At 33.9% G+C, this 19,571-nt stretch overlaps 1 protein-coding gene across 2 annotated transcripts; it reads left to right on the top strand.

The window, feature by feature from the left end:
- Positions 1-746: 746 nt before the first annotated feature.
- On the top strand, positions 747-12,798 carry LOC132718454 (actin nucleation-promoting factor WASL-like). Of its 2 annotated transcripts, none has more exons than XM_060702151.1 (10): positions 747-1,086; positions 1,853-1,996; positions 3,109-3,195; positions 3,673-3,772; positions 5,003-5,077; positions 7,583-7,785; positions 8,239-8,524; positions 9,052-10,172; positions 11,210-11,309; positions 12,127-12,798. In XM_060702151.1, the coding sequence occupies exons 1-10, from the start codon at positions 994-996 to the stop codon at positions 12,174-12,176; spliced, it is 2,259 nt and encodes a 752-aa protein (XP_060558134.1). In that variant the 5' UTR covers positions 747-993; the 3' UTR covers positions 12,177-12,798. The 2 variants fall into 2 exon arrangements, with proteins under 2 accessions (XP_060558134.1, XP_060558135.1); XM_060702152.1 differs by having other exon boundaries at positions 748-1,086; positions 9,055-10,172; positions 12,127-12,797.
- The last annotated feature ends 6,773 nt before the right edge of the window (positions 12,799-19,571 follow it).

The following is a 19,571-nucleotide window of genomic DNA, read 5'->3' as shown; positions in this document are numbered from 1 at the left end:
AGCGTTTTTTTTCTTATAGTAAGGTGTTTCAGTCTCCTTAGATAGTGTAGACTTTTTATGTTGGAATCTTCTTATCTGCCTCTGTTGTTTTAGTATGTTTCTTTGCTTGCTGAGCATGTATTTTTTTTAACGATATCACACCCTTAAATATTAAGATATTCATTAATTGTCTTCTGATTCTGTCTTCAACCATTGTGTCTCTTTCAGGCATACATTGTAAGCCAACGCCACTTCTTGTAGTTTCTTTGTTTGTATGTAACATAACCTGGAGTACTATTCTCGTGGATGAATGACCATTGGTTATATTTTCGGATGTTGTTAAGCTTCGCCAATTACCCATCCTGATGATTTTGCCTCTTTGTGACTGTGTATATGTATGATTAAAAGTCGAACATAGTGTAACATGAGCACCTCGCTCTCCATACACTTGGACGTCAGTAATTAGAACATCTCGTTTATCTTATCTATTAAAAAAATCCAAAACATCATCAAACAATATTTAAGATCATAATGAAATCGCAACATCGATGCAGTGCATGCATGCATGTACATGTATATCGCCTGCTATTAGTTTATCAACATGTTTTCTTCTTCTGTTACAATATATACGATTTATTATAATTTGACATTGAAACATTAGTTTTTTTCAGTAAATGATAGGTGCAGATAGGTATAAATTTACACTACCAACAAAATTTCATGATATATATAAATGTAAACATTCATTAAGTTTTAAAAGCTGTCGTTACCTATAACATGTCATGCTTATTGGCACTATATTTGATAAATATCCGCATCGTTTTGAATCGCTCGAGCAGACTCGCTTTTCTACCAAGTTAAAATCGTTTTAATGTATAGAAACGACGAAATTCCGATTTGTGTTTGATTTTTATCACGTTAAAGCGACGGGAAGGCAAACAAAACATACGGAAGTTATAAGATCTACCTCGACATTTGCAATCTTAATTTGTTTTTTAGATTAATGAAAGAAACATGTCAAATCTTTCGAAAGGAAACTCAAAATCGCAATTATTAAATGAGGAAGAAAACCTGTTCCTGTTTAATGTTCTCGGAAAGGGATGCTTTGTAAGTACCAATCTTTTACTTGTTTACTTTAATTGTGTGTTTTATTTAAAGAAAACAAATTTTGGACCAGTATCAGTTACTTACAAGCAAATTGTTAAACGTCTAAACAAGTAAAGTTTTTTTTCTTAATCTCTACATATTCAGCGTTTTGTCATATTGTTTGTAGTTAAAAAAAACAGCTATGATATCGCCATGATCTATTATAAAGTACTTGAAATGAACACTGCTCTAGAGATTCACATGTAATAAATAGCAAACGCATTTTTGTGTTCGCACTCGAACATGCTTTAAACTGTTTTGGAGTATATTTGGAGGAAAAGCAATCATTTTCACATTGTGTTATCAATTGACACCATATATCAAATATAAACGTGTTTATTTTCAATTCCGAAATAAAACAATTTTCAATAGATCTTCCTCAATTATTAAAAAAAGTATTGAGAATCATGTTCGACATTATTAGCAATTATGTTAAAATACAATTTTGTTAAATACAATGTACATGTAGTGTTTGCAGAAGAGGGGATAAAATTATAAAGATAATAAGATCAAATTTCATTTTCAAAAAAATGAAAAATGTATCAGTTGAGCACATATGTCATCTCGATTTAGTACAATGATTTTGTTCGCAAAGTCTGATAGTTGAAGTATTCTATGTAAAAAATCTTGTAAATACATCACATACATTGTAAAGCGTGATTATACATTATCATTTCATATAATATTCCTTATCATTACCATTAACATTTTTATATTTATTGTTTAGACCCTAGCAACCGGTGTAGCACAACTCTTTGTGGTTCGTTGTCATGGAAACAGACATCAATGGGTAAAACAATGTTGTGGTGTCGTCTGCTTTGTGAAGGATAATCCGAAAAAATCTTACTTCCTACGTCTTTATGATATACAGGTAAGTCCCCCTTTTAAGATTTTGAATCACAAACATTTAGCCTGGACAAATTTGAATGAATGATATGGATGCATGTATATGTTACTTAATGAATATATATAATTTAAGCGTTAACACATCACTTACCATACGTAACCGATCAAAAAACGTTAACTTGTAAATAAGATGGTATAAATCTTAAACACATTTTAATTGCTATCATACCTGCCATAGATCACATTATATACGTTAGTCAAGTCCTGGCTTCTTTTGTGAGAGAAAACCTAGCCGGGTTATATATTGCAGGAGGCTCTAGCCAAAGTTGTCCCCTTTGTATTAGAGGTCGCATGAGTCTTCTTCTCCCTATATGGCTTACCATTTGCTAACGAACAGGAACGTGTTATCGCAAATTTACGCGTAAATAATGAAAGTATTTATCAATTAGAAATTAATCAATGGTACACTGTATCGGTATTACCTACTGACTTAAATGATAAAAACTTCTTATCACTAGAATTTTAATGCTTTTTTTTTACTTTCAATTGAATGAACCTCACATGTTATAGATAATGTAAGTTTGTTAGTATTGGTTCCGCGCCAGTGTTCACTACAAACATACAGAAACTCCATCAAAGTAACCTTATCTGTACACAGTAATCAACATAAAGTTTTTTTCGGGGGACAGGTTTTCAGTCAATTCAACAGTGTCAAGGTTTCACAGTAATTAATCACGAAGAAACCCAGATATCTCCTTGCACATTATGTCATATAATGACGAAAAGCGGGTTAAAACCACTGTCTTTGCAATTTAGGTAGATAGCCAACTCACATGTTAGAATTCAATATTAAAAATGGAAATTTTGACAAAATTGAACGGCATACAACTATACCTGTATTATTGTGATAAATGTCCTTGTTGACCCAGTACGAAGGGAAGTAACACTGATTGAAACCTTCAACAACATGCAACAAGAAATTGCATACCTCGAAACTAAAACTGAATTAGTAAATGCTATCGAAGACACCGTATCCGTATATCTTATTAGTTAAAACTTTGCGGTTATATGATCCTGTTTAAGCGGTTGTACGCATATATTATTGACTTAATTTGTTTAATATTTTCCTGATTTCAGAGTCAACAGTTGCTATGGGAACAAGAACTATATACCAAATTCATTTATAATTCCCCAAAAGAGTTCTTTCATACTTTTGAAGCACATGTAAGTAATAAGGTGAATTCGATTAATTTAATTTACAAAAGATCTTTCTTTCTGGCTTCATTATGAAAAATAACAAAACTTTCTTCTATTTTCTATAAAGATATTTATATAAAGATATTATTGGACTGAATTATATCACTTTAAAAATCAGGTGAAAATTAAATTAAATCTTAATTTCCTGTTGACTGACTAAAGGAAAAGGAATTTAATTAGTAAAAAAAGCACTATGTAATTGCATTTATTCGAAATCAATTTCACTTTACCTTTCAAATATGTAAAACCGAATTGTATTCAAATACGAGTGATTGAAATAGAACTCTCAAGACAAGTTATTTAATTGAATGTCAATCTATTATCTTGCATTAATATTCAATTTCCATATGCTTGCATAATTATGTGCGACTTAGTTAATGATGATTTTTTAAGAAATTCATCTTTAAGAACGCTATGTTTTTACTCCTTTTATAAACCCGCTAGGATTACCACGCAGGGCTGAACTTTGCAAGTGAGGATGAAGCAGTCCATTTTGCAAACGTTGTTGAAGGCAAGCTACTTGGTAAAACATCTAAACGTAAAGGTAAGAAGTGCTTACTTTGGAAAAATGGTGTTTTTCCATTCAAAATATATTGTGCATATTTGATTTACATTTATTCCAAATTAAGTATCTCTCAAACAAGTAAACGAAAGGTACATAATAAGATCTAGTAATAGATATTTTTCATTTCTTTACAGCTGCATTTTCTTTTGCTTTCACATAAGACTATTGTTATATATAAAAAAACACATGGGTTTGTGGGTAACAGTAAAAATATCATCCCGAGGAAAATACTGTTACCCGGGGCGTTAGATTTTTATACTGTTTAAAAGTACTGTTACCCTGTAACTGAATAAATTTCTTAGACACTTGGTACACTTGCTTAGTCAGTAAGAATATAACTGGAAATTAACATTACGAAAAAGGTCACGGGTAATTATATACATTTAGTTGTTTATAATTAGTCTTTCCACGCCTGATAAAGACTTGTTCTTTCAAGAGCAACATTCTCACTAGATTGTGTGCAAAACACAAGATAATTTACTCGATTTGTTATGACCGACCTTATCCATGTCTACATAAGCAATTTAGTACGAGAAAATGTGATTTCACAGTTGGAGGGCAGGTAAACACAGCAATTGGAAATATTGCCGTAGACAACTTTGTGCTACAAAATTGCTTATCTTGAAAAGTTTTTTTTTTAATTTTACCGAGAACGGTGACTTTCCTTCCGAAAATAATGGCCAAATCTAAACAGCACAATTCAGTCGGGTCTGCTGTAATAAATGAAGAATCAATCATATTTCCTTATTATTATACTATTACCATTCAACTCACCGCTTCAACATACGCCTTGACGATTTTCTAGTTTCATTTGAATAATGTGCTACAAGTTTCGTCATTTCTTTCTTTCTGTCTAATTTTTTGGTTGGGTTCGACGTCGCCATAACGCAGCGAATGTCACATGGCGACTTTTAGCTTTACTGATTGAGGACGATCTCAGGTGCCCCTTCGTACATTTCAGACACTAACGGACATCTGTTAAGATCACCAATTTTACGCAAGGTAGCTGGATAGCTTCATCACATGAAAGAATCCAAAGTGCTTGGCAGGAATTGGACCAACAGCGGTGAGGTTTGAAGTCATCGACCTCAACCACTTGCCAACTAATATCCCCTATTTATACCACATTTAACAGCTTTGAAGAAAATAGGTGACGTATAAAGATCTATTAATGCTTTAATATAATATTAACCTGTTTTTTATTTAAAGCAAGAGAAGACAGAAAAGCAGAAATGATACCGGTTACATCGAAACCAGAAGCAAACAAACCAGCGCACGGAACAGGTATGAAATCAGATATTACTTTGGTTAAAAGGCACATCCTGCCTCGGAAACTAATATATTTTTTTCTTTTTTAGAATGTTTAAATAACAGTTTAAGAGCATCTTACGAGGGTTGTCCCAAAGGTCTCTTGCCTTTAAATGGCACAAATGATTCGTTGATAGATGGACAGAAGAACAGCGGGGAAATGCAGAGGAGAAGTTGCCGATCGGCAGATTCAGTCAGTTACGGGCGCCATTAACGAAGATCGGAGACTGACTATCCGGGAAGTTGAATTGATAAGCGGATGTATGTAGTAAATCGGCCGTGCATCGCATACTACACGAAAACCTGAACATGGCAAGAGTATGTGCCAGATGGGTACCTCGTTTGCTTAGCAATGAAGAAAAATAAACGCGTGTACGACTGTCAACCGAATTTCTGCGGCAACATGATGTCGATCAACAATTTCTTAGCAAAATTGTAAGCATCAATGAAACCTGGCTCCATTACTATGACCCGAAAAATAAAAGTCAGTCAAGTGAGTGGAAAACAGCTGCCTCTCCGTCACCGAAAAGTGCAATAGTTACAAAATCAATGGGAAAACACATGTTTACCGTGTTTATTGAAAGGAAAGAGGTACTTCCCTGTCATGCTGTCCAACTTGGCCAGATACTACTCAAAGGTTGGTCTAAAGTTACATTCCTTGTAATTATTACGGTAATAACTTATAATAATGATTGATTTCTCCTTCGTAATCAGAATAAAATCCTAAAGTATAATCACATTTTCAATATGAATTAAACTGACTTATCAGATAATCATAAGTGATGTATTAAATGCGATAAGAAAGAAGCGTCAAGCGTTAATTGACAACATGGAGAACATTATATTTCATCAAGATAATGAACCTTGCCAAAGATCTCAGGAGACACAGCTAGAACTTGATGTGATAGGTTTTCAGAGACTTCATCACGCGCCATACAGTCCAGATTTAGCGCCCTTAGACTTTGCAGTGTTTCATTATCAGAAATCACAATTATGTGGTTACAGGTTTGAAAACCCCAGCGAACTCCGTCAGGAAACTCTACGAGTGTTGAGTGCATTAAAGCAGGACTATTTTGTGAAAACGTTTACGATAAATGGGTCGCCCGACATCGGAAGTGCATTGAGAAATACGGAGGATACATTGAAAAACATTTTAAAAATTCTAATGACGTTATGACATTTATGACGGCGTGCGCCGGGTATGTATAGGCAGCATTCTTTAAATTTCGATGACTTGGTCAATTTTGGAGGTATTTTGTATATATTTCGCATATACATGCATAGCACGTGTATTGACTTTTCCTTAGCTGGATTATTCTATAGTACTATAAATAATTGAGTAACAGACTTTGTCTACGATATTTTGGGATATCGTAGGGTTCCTCTTTCCTAATAAAGGAGGGGCTGTTTTGGCCTGTAATGGCACATAAACTAATAAAACATTTAACTTAGGATGAAAGAAAACGCAACACAGCTACTTGTGGCGCAAACCAATGGAAGTGTATTTAAATGCAACACGTATGTCATTTCAATAATTGAATACATTACGAGTAATAAATAACAAGCAGAATTACCTGTAATGGCACGGAAACAACTAAAACAATTTACTAGTGATGAAAGAAAAAGCAACACAGCTACTTCGTGGCGCAAACCAATGGAAGTGTATTCAATGTGCGCATGCGTGTTTTTCAATCCGGGTGAGTAAATGTGAGGAGGCCCGTCCAGAAGAAATTAGTTTTTATGAATTATATAGAATGACATTAAGTGAAACATGTTGCAATTAATGAAAAAGATGAATGAAATGAGAAAAATATGGGAAATAGATGGGACAATTAAATAGGACATGTACATATATAACAAAATGACAAACGACACAATATATAAGACATGCATACAAACAATAAATTATACATGTCGGTATATAACCCTAATGACAGGGACAACCCTCGTAATTGCTTATCATCCTAAGAAAATAGCACTGAATGTTTAATTATTCATGAAATAAGAAAAATGTAAACAAGGTAGTATTTTGACTTCCATTCAAAATACAAATTCACTGAAACTGTATTAGCTATCAGAATATAACAAAAGCTAAACATGATTCAGGTCATTGACTTATGAGTATCTTTTTGGAAAGTATAGCAGGACATCAAATATTAAAAGTTTTAGAAACAAAAAATAAAGCATTTCTGTGGCATAATGGGCCTTTAAAAATCACAAATATAACAAAAACAAATGTTGAATACAAAATATTCATAAAATTATTTACTTTATTCTCTTATAACATGTTTAGAATATTGCTATATATACAATGTACTATTTTTTGCGTGAACTACTACTTGACGTGGCTAATTGTTTAAAGCATACAAAAGTTACTAAAATCTAGTTTTCGTTTAAACTAAATTCCATTTCTAATATATTCACATATCAATGAAATGGAATGATATGCGATATAAAAAAAACCTGTTATTATGTCCCCAGTCACCGATTCTGCAAACACAGTTTCTGTAAATGTCCTGCCAGACATTCCAGAGACAGAGAAGACAACAAAACCAGACAGCAAAGTTATCATGAGGAATAAGAAAGGGAAGAAAAGTAAGAAACTCTCGAAAGACGATGTAGGAGGACCCGTTAACTTTGTACATGTCAGTCATATGAGTTGGAGCGTAGACGACGGTCCACATGTAAGAAATTTTCCTAAATCATTACACAGGCACAAAAAGATTTGTTTATCGCTTTGCAAAAATTAATAAACTACGATAGCTGGTTTTGCTTTTCACAACTTGGTCTTCAAAAATGAATTTCAGTTAAAATGCATCGACAAGATTCTCATGTTGTACTTTCTGTTTAAAAATTAATTACACAACCTATCACCATTATTTTGTAATTATACCCCCCCCCCCGCTCTAGGGGGACATTTAGATTTTCCCTTGTCCGCTCGTCTGTGCGTGTGTGTGCGTGCGTTCTTAAGGTGCATGAGCTATGTGGTCAGTGTGTGAGATTGTACATAGTTGTTTTAAATGTTGATATGTAAGTAAAGGTGATATGTAAGTAAAGGTTAATGTCATTCAAATAGCAAACCTTATTTTGTTGAAGTTCTACTATACTTGTTTGATTGATTAAATTATTCTATACAGATGGATAAACTTGACAATGACATGAAAGAACTGTTAAAGAAAATCGGTGTTGTGGACCGATCACAAGTAGATAATGATACAATGGACTTTATATGTGACTTTGTCGACCGGCATGGTGGGGCAAATGCTGTAAAGGAGGATTTTGCCTGGCACGTCCCTGCAGAACCGTCTCTACATAATGATATGCAAAATACTGCGAAACATCATCCAGTCGCACACCCACATACCAGAGGCAAACCGAGCATTTTGAACAGACCACTTCCAGCCTTACCCACGGAAACTAAAGGTAACATTCACTGTTGCGTTTTGTCTGCTTTTCTTGCAAAGTCATCTTCATATATTGTAATCGTATCAAAGATAGACATTACTTTAATAAAACATAGAATCACACGATATGTGACTTTCACTCAAAACCAAACACATGGTACATCTTTTATATTTTCGTTATACAAAATCAATATGAACACTAAAGTCAATAATGACTTAATATAAAACTTTGCACCATAGGCGTCGCATGTTTCAAGAAAATGACATATATTTAATTTTATAGCAATGGAACACTTTATGTGTTTTTAAAATTTCAAAAGACGCATTTTTGTTAGAGACCATTACTTTGTAGAAAGCTTTTTATGAAATGCATGCATCTTAATTTTTCATACTTTTTCCTGTCAAAGTAAATTTTCCGGTTGAAAGAAACTATTTTTGTTTAAGGATACTTAAAAATTATGTATGACCGTAAATTGATTATATTCTGATTATTTTCATATGTGATCAGGAAACCGAGTGATAATTTCTTTTTCTTTTTTTCCAAAGCAGAAAATCCGAAATCACCAAAAGGAAAGTATATGGTTGAAAGACCAATTGTAAAACCTGATGAGTTAGCAAACAAATCGTCATTACTTCATAAGAATTCTATCAAGTCTACAGAGTCATCTAAATCGTCAAGATCCCCGCCTAATATCAAGCATGAGCTTGCAGGCAGAAAACCTCCATTGCCCGGACCTTCACCAAATGCCATTCACCAAACCACAATATCAACACACCCCACAGTATCAACTGTTCCCAATTCAGTTATTTCTAAAAATGGTCCAAATAGCATATCTGCTTCTACAACACCCTCAGTTATCAATTCTCTACAAACGCATTCTTCAATTGAACCCCATTCCTCAAAATCCGATATTCGAACCGTTTCCCCAAAAAATACAACCATTGCTACATCACATACAACAGTAGAAAAGGGCCAAATCAATCCCAGTGTTACAACACATAAATCACCACTTCCTCCACCCAAATCTATGATACCTGATCACACCTCTCATTTTCCTCCTTCTCCACCATCAAATATACTGCATTCACCTACGCATTCCCCGCATCATCCTTCAAAAATGATACCGGGTTCACCTTCGCATTCTTACCCACCATCGATTATACCAAATCCACCAACGCACATTAACTCTCGTCCTCTACCAATAAAGCCAGATCCACCACCGCGCTCTAACACTGGTCCTCCGCCTATCAAACCGGATCCACATATGCATTCCTTGCCTCCGCCTCCGCCAATTATACCGGATCCAACTACACATTCACTTCCTCCTCCTCCACCAATTATACCGGATATAACTACACATTCTCTGCCTCTGCCCCCACCTCCGCCCGCCATACCGGATCCACCTCCCCCTCCGTCAAATATACCAGTTCCACCAGAGCATTCTATGCCACCCCCTCCGCCATATTTACAAGACGCACCTACGCATACTCATTTCGGAACTTCTACAGAGAAAATTCTACCGCCGGAAAATAGCACAAGGGCTGGATTATTGGATGAAATACAGACATTTAAAGGGCATGATTTGAAGCACGTAGAAATAGATGAGCATGTGTCAGACAGAGGAGGGCTACTAAGTCAAATCCGAAAAGGAACAATTCTTAGACATGTAAGTTTTTGTCTTTTTCTCTTTTTTATCTCACAACATTCATTTCAAAACATCTTTTTGAACAAAAACATCAACATCAGCAACAAAAATATCCGAACCCGTCACTTTTAACACACTCAAAGTATTTGAAAAACGAGTCAGCAACTCTCATGGACAGTAAGTAAGTAACTAGAAAATTAAACATATTTGACCTAATCAAACTGAGTTTGCAATTTTCATATTACTTTGTTGTGTGGTTCGATCCCCGGGAGATGCTTTGGTAGTTTAGCGCGAAGGAAGGTAGTCTAGTACTGGTGTAACTCTCCAGGAACGATGGTTAGGAAACTACCCACCTATATGACTGATATACTGTTATAAAAGGGCGTAAAATGAAACAAACAAACAACTTTGTTGTGTTTAATGATTTCGAGGGTTCACACTTTATCCAGATTTTAACTGGTAGTTATCAAGAAATTATAGATCTCTGCCATCACTGCAGCTCTGTTATCACTGGCGGCGGTAATAATATTTGTCAACTAAGTAGTTAGATCTTCCCGTGCACTTTATTTTGTCTTTCTCTACTTTAACATCGGAGTCTTAAATACAAAAATTCATGTAAGAAACTTTTCAAACAAAAAAAATATAGGAGAGAGAAGCAGAATCCTTAAAGAAAGCCCAACACGACAGAATTGTAAATATTGCAAGCTCGGTTTGATTGAGTCTTTTCGTGGAAGATAGTGGTAATTCCAAGCTATCGTCCTCGCCCTCTAGCACCGGCTTAAGCAGAATTTAACCCTTACCATGAATTGGTAAAACATAGAATTTTGAAACATCCGCATATATGTCCATATGGCGGTTATCATTAAACCTTCAATTCGACACGTTAGCGCCATTCAATCCGATGATTGGGAACCGAATGTTTATTTTCCAGCTGTAATGGGGTTCCTGATTTCCGATTAGTGAAGATAATTATAACAAGGCTTAAAATGACTGAATTCGAACCACTCCACCATAAATCTTTATGACGTTTTAAATCGTCTTAATAAATCTCCATACAGGTTGATATTGAAGAAAATCCAACATCTGCGAAACGTGGTAGTATAGCAGCAGCCCTCATGAATCAGCTGATGATGAGAAAAACAATTGTTCAGTTTTCAGGTATGAATACTTTCGTTTTCATTGGGCAATTGCGACTTAAATTTTGATTCTATATACGTCTGCTGTAGATTTATAAAGATTTAGAGGATATTTCTTTGTTTTGCATGTAAGATTGAAATACATTTCATTGAGCAATATTTTCATGAGAGGCACAGTCACGATTAAAAATAGAATAGCTGGTGTTCACGAATCTTATATGTAAAACAAATAATTTTTCTTTTATTTCATGCTTTTTAAGTTATTTTAAGTATTTATTTTACTAATTGGCCTTTAACGACGCGCATTCTCCTTTATGACGTTATCACATCATGACGTCACATCATCAATTTTGAAATTTAGTTCTGTTACATGTCTCTAATTTTGTTACAATTTTAACACGATGTATGATGACATCGACTTTCTTTTCCTATAGAAGCAAAAGTTAGGTAGGCGGCATTTATTTTGCCTGTTATTCCATTTAGATATGATATTCTATTCATCCGCATTCAGAAAATAATCATCTGATATACTGTATTAAAGTTAAAACACCGGAAAGCATGAAATAAAAAGTGAATTTCATTTTCATCAAAGACAAGGAAATTATGCAGAATTAGAATTCGGTAAAGATTTTAAACAGGTTCTATCATATAGGATTACCATATAACCCTCGTCTTGTGCCTATGTTTTTGAGGGCGAATATATTTCGATCATTACCTGATAATTATTAATGCTTGCAATTTCAACTGATTAAGAATTTTACTAATTCAAACAGGTTTTTATATGGTCTGTTACATATGCTTATAGTCTTACAAAATTGAGTTTTGTTTTATTATTTCAGACGATGACTACAGTAGTGATGAGTTTGACGATGACTGGGACGATGACTAGGCAAAAGGCTCGTGCAAATGGATTGTTTAATAGCTTAACAACATACTAGGCAAATCGTTTATGCATATCTCAGCACAGTGCATGAAAACACTTTATTCAATATATTAACATAATTTTATTTCACACATTTGAATAACAATTTTCTAACATTTTCCAATTTTGAATCAATGTAGATCTAACACTGTTAGTCTGTATTGGATTTAAATATGTTTAGTTTTATTATTATGACGAATGAAATTGTCATAGGTTTAAATTGAGGTGCTGGTAGTACAGTCTGTTCATTCTTTAATTTCATTAAACCATTAATTTTGTTGCCAGTATGAGCCAGTGTTATACATATGTGACACTCACATTTATTAAATCTTGTGTTCATTGAGAATAACACTTCTAATGCCTTGAACAGCCTGCAATAACTAAAGGATTGGAATGACACGTTATTATATGTCATATAACATATAACAGGCAACATGCAGAGACAGGTACAGTTGAAAACACTGTTCTATTTGTCCATTTAATTAAGTTTAAAATATTTTATATTTTGTTAAATTATATTCTTTGTTTGTTTGTGTTAATAACTGATTGATATTAAAAAGTTATGTTTTCATATAAAATTCCAATTTATCGTTACCTGCAGCCATCATTCACTTAACTCCATAAGATTTTTTCTACGATACAAGTCGTCACATGCACATTAAGCACTTACTTATTCATATACCAGAAAGGAAAATATGTGTTAAATGGACTAAGAACATATGAGGAAATGGAAAAAATATCGCTGAATGTGTCATTAATGCCCCGGTCACATATTCACGGATAAAGCCACGGAAGAGCTACGGTCTAATCGGATTTCTACGGAAATGTGTAATTCCGTAGTCAGCTACGGTTCCAGTACGGAAACACAACGGTAAGAGTACGGAGTTCGACGGATTTGCCGCCAAAATGTAGGTAAAAACCCCGGGGGAGGCACGGATTATTACGGACCGACACGGTTTGGTACGAAGCAATACGAATCAGGACGGACGCACTACGGATACACTACGGTCTGCTACGGTATAAGCACGGGTTAGTACGAATAAATACGGTCTGATACGGAGAAGAACGAATTGCCACGGATCTATACGGACCTATCATATCCATCCACAACCTCTTGCATGCTCATTTTCAAAATGCCTCACAAGACAAGAACATCTAGAAAACGATTTGCAGAGATCAATGATTCAGACAGAGAGGATTCGGTCTCATTGCGTCGGACCTCTGAGACATATCAGGTCCGATTCTCGTGAATTTCCTGTAGGACGCCGGATCCTCAGTAAAAATTTCGACTATGAGAGCCTCATAAAGGGGTCTTCGTAAAAGCCAGTCTCAAGTCCACCATCTCGTCTGTATTCTCTTACCTGATTAATATATAATAATTAAAGAAAAGAATTGATCAATAAGAATTGATCAATAATGCATCTCTTTTGATATTAAAATGGCTGTTCATTTTACAATTGCACAAATTATCATGAATGTTTATGTTTTAACAATATGTAAAAAGTTTGATAATTAATCTTATTATCACTCAAGGGCCAGCGTCCGAGGCTTAAGAGGCTTATGAGACACTTCGTTTTATGTACCTATTTACTCCAATTACACTATCCAATGTTATAAGTAACTTTTAATGTTATTCTTTTACTAGTGCAAACCTCTATGCATGTTATCAAGCAGCTTGGCCATTGCCTCCGCCAATAAACAGTTGAAGGCAGTAGATGACAAATGTCTTTCATTGAATGTTCATGAATATGTTCGCAACGTGAAAACGTGAAAACGCAAATATGTCTGTTTTTAACAAGAAGGTAGTATTTACCCCTTGAAAAAGTACATGATACTTAATTTATCCGTCTGAAAGCGTCTTAAACAGTGGTGGACCGTACACGGTTTTCGTACGGACAAGTACGTATTAGTACGGTTTAATACGGACCAGTATGGATACGCTACGGTTGACTTTTCTGTAGCAAATTTTTGTGCATGTTCAAAAATTGTCAAGGATAGCTACGGATATACAAGGACTACTACGATTGATTACGGTTACAATACGGAGAGTTACTTACTAGCACGGGTAGCTACGGACGATGCCGGAATTAATCCGTGGCTCTTCCGTGGTCGTATTCCATGAATATGTGACCGGGCTATACGATAGCAAATTGTATACAAAGCGGCATTGTGAATACTTAATCACACAATCCAAAAAACGCAAACAAAACAAACTGTGGTTCAGCTCGATTTCCAATCGTTATCATCTTTTAACAAAATAGGACGTCAAAATAAAAAAGTTTCTGAGAAATAAAACTAAGATCTTTTTTTAGGGTTTTGCAAATCAAATATTATCTGCTCGAGATACTCACAGTTCACTTAACCCACTTATAAACATTTCAACATAGTGAAAAGTGAACTATTTAAGCTCGACTGAAAAAGAACGTGTTTGTATCGAGTCTTACTAGTATAGGTGTCATTATATCTAACAAAGCAATACGGTTATTACCCGAGTAAGGGCAGAACTCATACGATTTCTAACACTCCCTTGAAAAAATTAATGAAAGCATACTCGTATAAAATTTAAACTTAAGCTGTAAAATCACCACAAATATTTGACAGATTTCTGTTTATCTTACTGTTTGTATTTTATTTTTAAATTTAAACACGTTTTAGGCATGTTAGTATGTAAATTTAGCTAGTGTTTAGGCAGCATGGACTACAGTGTTCTAAGTTTTTAACCCAAAAAAACGAGAAATAAATGATATGCCTTGTATTTGTAAATGTTCATCGTTAGTTTTATAGGATTTCAAATGTACACAATAATTACTAATTGATTAACTAATTATTGTTTGGCTATAATCGAGTTTGTACTGTTGAATTGATTTTTTATCACATTTTATTTCCAAAGCTCATAATGCTGTGGGTTCGAATCACGACAGGGACTTTGGATTCTTTCATGACAGGAAGTAAGCTAGCTTACGGAAAGTCGATAGTGCTTCTATAAAAATTGTTAACGTAGGAGTGATTTTGGGAAAAGATCCAACTAAACGAGCTCTTACAGTATGTATTAACTGTGAATGTACTCCTGTAAATGAATCACCAGGAAAGAAGCATTTTGGAGTAGAAGTGAATATCATTAATGTGTTTGCTTCAAACGAAGATGTACATATATTAGTAAATTTTTGACAAATATTATTACATAATTTTATTCTTGTTTTTTTTTATTAATTCCGACATGCTGCTTTTATTCCTTACCAGGTACTTTCTGTACTTGTTGGTTTAAATTGCTGTTAACTTTATAAGCGCACATTTACGGATTCCAAATTTTGTAAGAATATTTGAGTCAAGTTTCAAAAAAGGCTGTTTAAAGCCTATAAATGTTTAAAAAGCTATTGCTTTATTTTAATAAGTCATGAATCATCTTTTGTTTCTTTTGCACTTTAGTTATTAGAAGTTATAGTAAATAAGTATTTTGTATGGAAGTCAACATACCAATTTGTTAACATTTTGCTGCCGTTAGCAGAAGTGATGTTAAGTTTTACGCTGTTTTCATCAGGTGATGTTCATCTCACATGTTAAATCTATTTAAATTTATTTATATAAATCTATTATTACAAGATTTTAAACTCATTTTTGCACTTTCGACAGACTAAATAAATATTCATTTCTGAGGCATGATATGCCTTTTAACCTGTCTAGACTTCTTGTGTAAATGATCAGACAAATGCACTCTTTTTAAATGCATGAACTTGCAAGATATGTTGTGTATCTTAAAATTTACCAAATCTAATAGATATATGAAACAGGTTATTGAATCTGATAAAGTATCTATGGGTTCCCTCATTCTTTCGATAATTAACTGAAATGAATGAGTATATTATAACATGGAGGGAATGATACGATTTTGATAAACTTTAACAAAAGCACTCAAAAATGAATATCGATTTCTGTAAAAGTAGAGGACAGATCGCAAGCAATATTGACCAACACAAAATCCTGAGTGTACTCATATTTACAAGAGGGCCATGTTTTCTACTCAAAACAACGGAACACACTAAAACTGTAGACAAAGCCAACAAAAAAATCGGTAACACATCATTGCTTTTATATATCAAGCCAGCTGTACAGAAATGAAGAATATCTTAAACAGGCCAAGACATCAACATACAATCCTGCCGAGAACGCACCAGAAAGCAATTCAATACATATCTAAAATATGGTTATGATATGGCTATGCTACTCTGAAGGGGAGGGCATTACCACTTTTGGAACTGTAAACAACGAGATTTTATAAACTTATATAAACAAGGTAAAGTTTTACAGCTATTAACATTATTAACACTATCAGCAATCAATTTAGTTGGAGAACAAACATTCATAGTAAAGCATATCTGAGGCCTGTGAACCATGTTTCCTGCAATTAAACATTCTACAACAGTTAACACTGCCTTGTAAAGTTCATTTATTCTTTAGTGAACAGCTTAGTTAAGACATTTGTTATCTGTGATGAATTATAAAAGGTTTGTCTAAAATAACGAGTCCTCCCATTTGCATAGACACATCACTTAAAAATGGCACTTTCAGTAGATTATGCAGTGTTCGTGCTATGATTATTGATGAGCTAAACTAATTTGAATATCATTAGGGAATGAATATACATTAGGGAAAAATACATTGAAGCGAAAATGCTGAGTACGAAAAAAAGATTTTTGATTGTTGTGGCGTTTCCGATAGTATGAGACTTTGTTTTTATTGATTAACAATCACTTAGCATCTGTCTATTCAAATGTTAGTAAAGGCAGGGATATTTCGGTCGAGTATCTTTTTAAAGATACTTCTTGTTCTTAATTATATAGGTTCATAACTCCTATAATAAAATGTGCAAACGAAACGAAATGGTTTTTTGGCCTCGGTATATAAAGAAATATTCCATTGTCATTATATTTTGAGAAAATTGAGTTCCGACCAAGCCGGTGCTAGGGGGCGTGAAGGATGATGCACTTTTTCATAATACCTCATGAACAGACTTTATCAAACTGCAAATTTCATGTAATATTGTTGTGGTCAATGCTCCCGAAGAATCGTCTTCCTCAAGATTTAGAGATAACTAACGCTATCATTGTCAATTGGTGGCATTGAATAATGAATCGAGGTTCTCACAATGATTCTAGTTATAATTTGATAAACAGGTTTGTGTTTTCGATGCAATTTTTTGTGTCATGACATTTTTTAATTCACCTTCTATTTGGTTGCACTGATTTTTGTAAAAAGACCTATAAATATTCGAAAAGTGTTTTTTTTTCAGTGCACCGTTGTAGGCAACATGGTCTTTTTCTCACACAGCGGTGAAGAAACCGAATTAACCGTACGGTTTAGACACTAAAAGAACAAATATTTCTGTAAATTTATATCCAAAGTGAATTTTCTTCACAGCCAGTACAGATAGACTCACAGTATTATTTAAGATTTGTCACTGGAATTAACATATTTAAATACTATTTATCGGATGTTTTCTCAAGTCAACATGTCCATTTTACATTGAAAAGCACCGCAGAAAACTGGTACACAATCGCCTGTAACTTTACATTGTGCAACTTTGCTGTCTCGCCGTCTGAATAGCACTATATTTTCCATATATAATCGTAAGCACATGAATTAGTATCAAAATGCGTTCAATAATTACCCAATTAAAATACAATCTCCCAACAAAAATAATAAATCAATCAATGACAATGAATACTATGAATTTACCCTTTCCCTCATGAGCATATTGTGAAAAATGGCCGTTTTCATTGAAAAGCCTCCTGTTACAAGTTCAAACTGCTATTAAACTATGAAAAATGCTTCAATACTAATCAAACTTCGCACAAATATTTACTGGAACATTGCCTTTGTAACGACATGCTCAGTCTTAAATTTCCTGTTACCATGGCAACGAGGGGACATCTTAAAATTGCCAAAAATCACTATTATGCCTTGATTTTTCCATCAAAATTTATATCAAAGTGCTGCAACTTCTCAAGGGATTGAGATAGAGTCAAAGGAGTTGTTTACACGTTACCTTATGATCGAGCTGGGCTTATTTTTGGCCTCTCACAACTTAAAAAATTTCTTGCGATGAGGGGGACTACCGCCCCCTTCAAACCCCCAAAACAGAAAGGGGCACATCCCCCTTTGACAATCCCCTGATGTATCTTTTGGATTGGGGACGGCGCCGAAAAAGTGCTCATTTTTTTAGGAACATTTCTCAAACGAAAACATGTGTTTGGGGTCCAAATAGGACATTTTTTTCACTATTTAAGGCCAAAAGAGGGGGGGGGGGGGAGTCGAAATAACGTTGCTTCGCGTATATGTTGTACAGCCGAAAATGATAAAATTCATTTACAAAAAAAAATAAAAAAAAAATGAAAAAATGAATAAATATTCATGATGATTTTCTTTTAAACGCAAATATTTATATATATAATCATTTTCTAAAAGGTCATATTTTCAAAACAAAATTTGTGACCTCTTTGTCCAATCAACAGTGCTAAAAGTTTTATAATATATAGGTGATAAGGTCAATTAAACTGTCTGTACTTATCATGTTGTTAAACCTTATGACTGATAAAATATCCAGGTGATGATTGTCGTTATAAATTCTATGTTGCTATGTTACATTTATTTTGTATTGAAACCTGATTGGTCATTCTGTTATTTAAGACACAAAAATGTAAAAATTCTATTGGTCAGTTTAAAACGAAATCAATTTTAGAAATACTGTAAATATACATGTAAAACATTTAGGGTCAGTTAGATTTTGGATTTCCAAGTGATAACATTGTATTGTGGCTTTCCACTAGAAATAATTGTTGCTGTTTTTAATATCAATTTGTTGACATCAGTATAACCTGTGTATATGTTATATATTATTTGTGGTAATCCACTAAGAAAGAAACATTGAAATATAAAACGGGACATTGTGTTGTAATTCAATCCACCTTCAGTAGAACTCTAAATTAGCGCATAACATATATATGAGGTAAAGGGTTAAGATATTATTGATCCGACCATTCAAAATGATTCAGTTTAGACTAAAATATGAAAATAATATCAACAAAGAAGGACGTACGGCGTTTATCAAACATATCTCCCACACGGCATGTCAGATTGCCAAAGGACAGTGGCCTGTTAATTCTTTGCTTAAGGTCAAAAGTAAACTTTACATAAATATCCTGGTTAAAATTGATGATAACAATCATGTTGTTACAGATAATATGAGAAATATGCATAAACGTATTATACGAGTAAATAACAATAAAGATGTCAGCGGTCTGGCGTATTTACATATTTATACATTTTAATGCTTTAGCAAAATGTTTCTTTTCGTAATCGAGAAAA

This window comes from Ruditapes philippinarum, unplaced genomic scaffold (genome assembly GCF_026571515.1).
Source record: "Ruditapes philippinarum isolate M1 unplaced genomic scaffold, ASM2657151v2 ctg1244_1_1_1_1, whole genome shotgun sequence".
NCBI lineage: Eukaryota > Metazoa > Mollusca > Bivalvia > Venerida > Veneridae > Ruditapes > Ruditapes philippinarum.
This window is presented reverse-complemented; position numbering and strand designations above follow the sequence as displayed.

Coding starts and splice junctions, on each gene's coding strand:
- LOC132718454 (XM_060702151.1), top strand. CDS start 994: ATGTCAAATCTTTCGAAAGGAAACTCAAAATCGCAATTATTAAATGAG. Junction 1,087..1,852: donor TTCTCGGAAAGGGATGCTTT/GTAAGTACCAAT, acceptor TTTATTGTTTAG/ACCCTAGCAACCGGTGTAGC. Junction 10,173..11,209: donor AAGGAACAATTCTTAGACAT/GTAAGTTTTTGT, acceptor ATCTCCATACAG/GTTGATATTGAAGAAAATCC.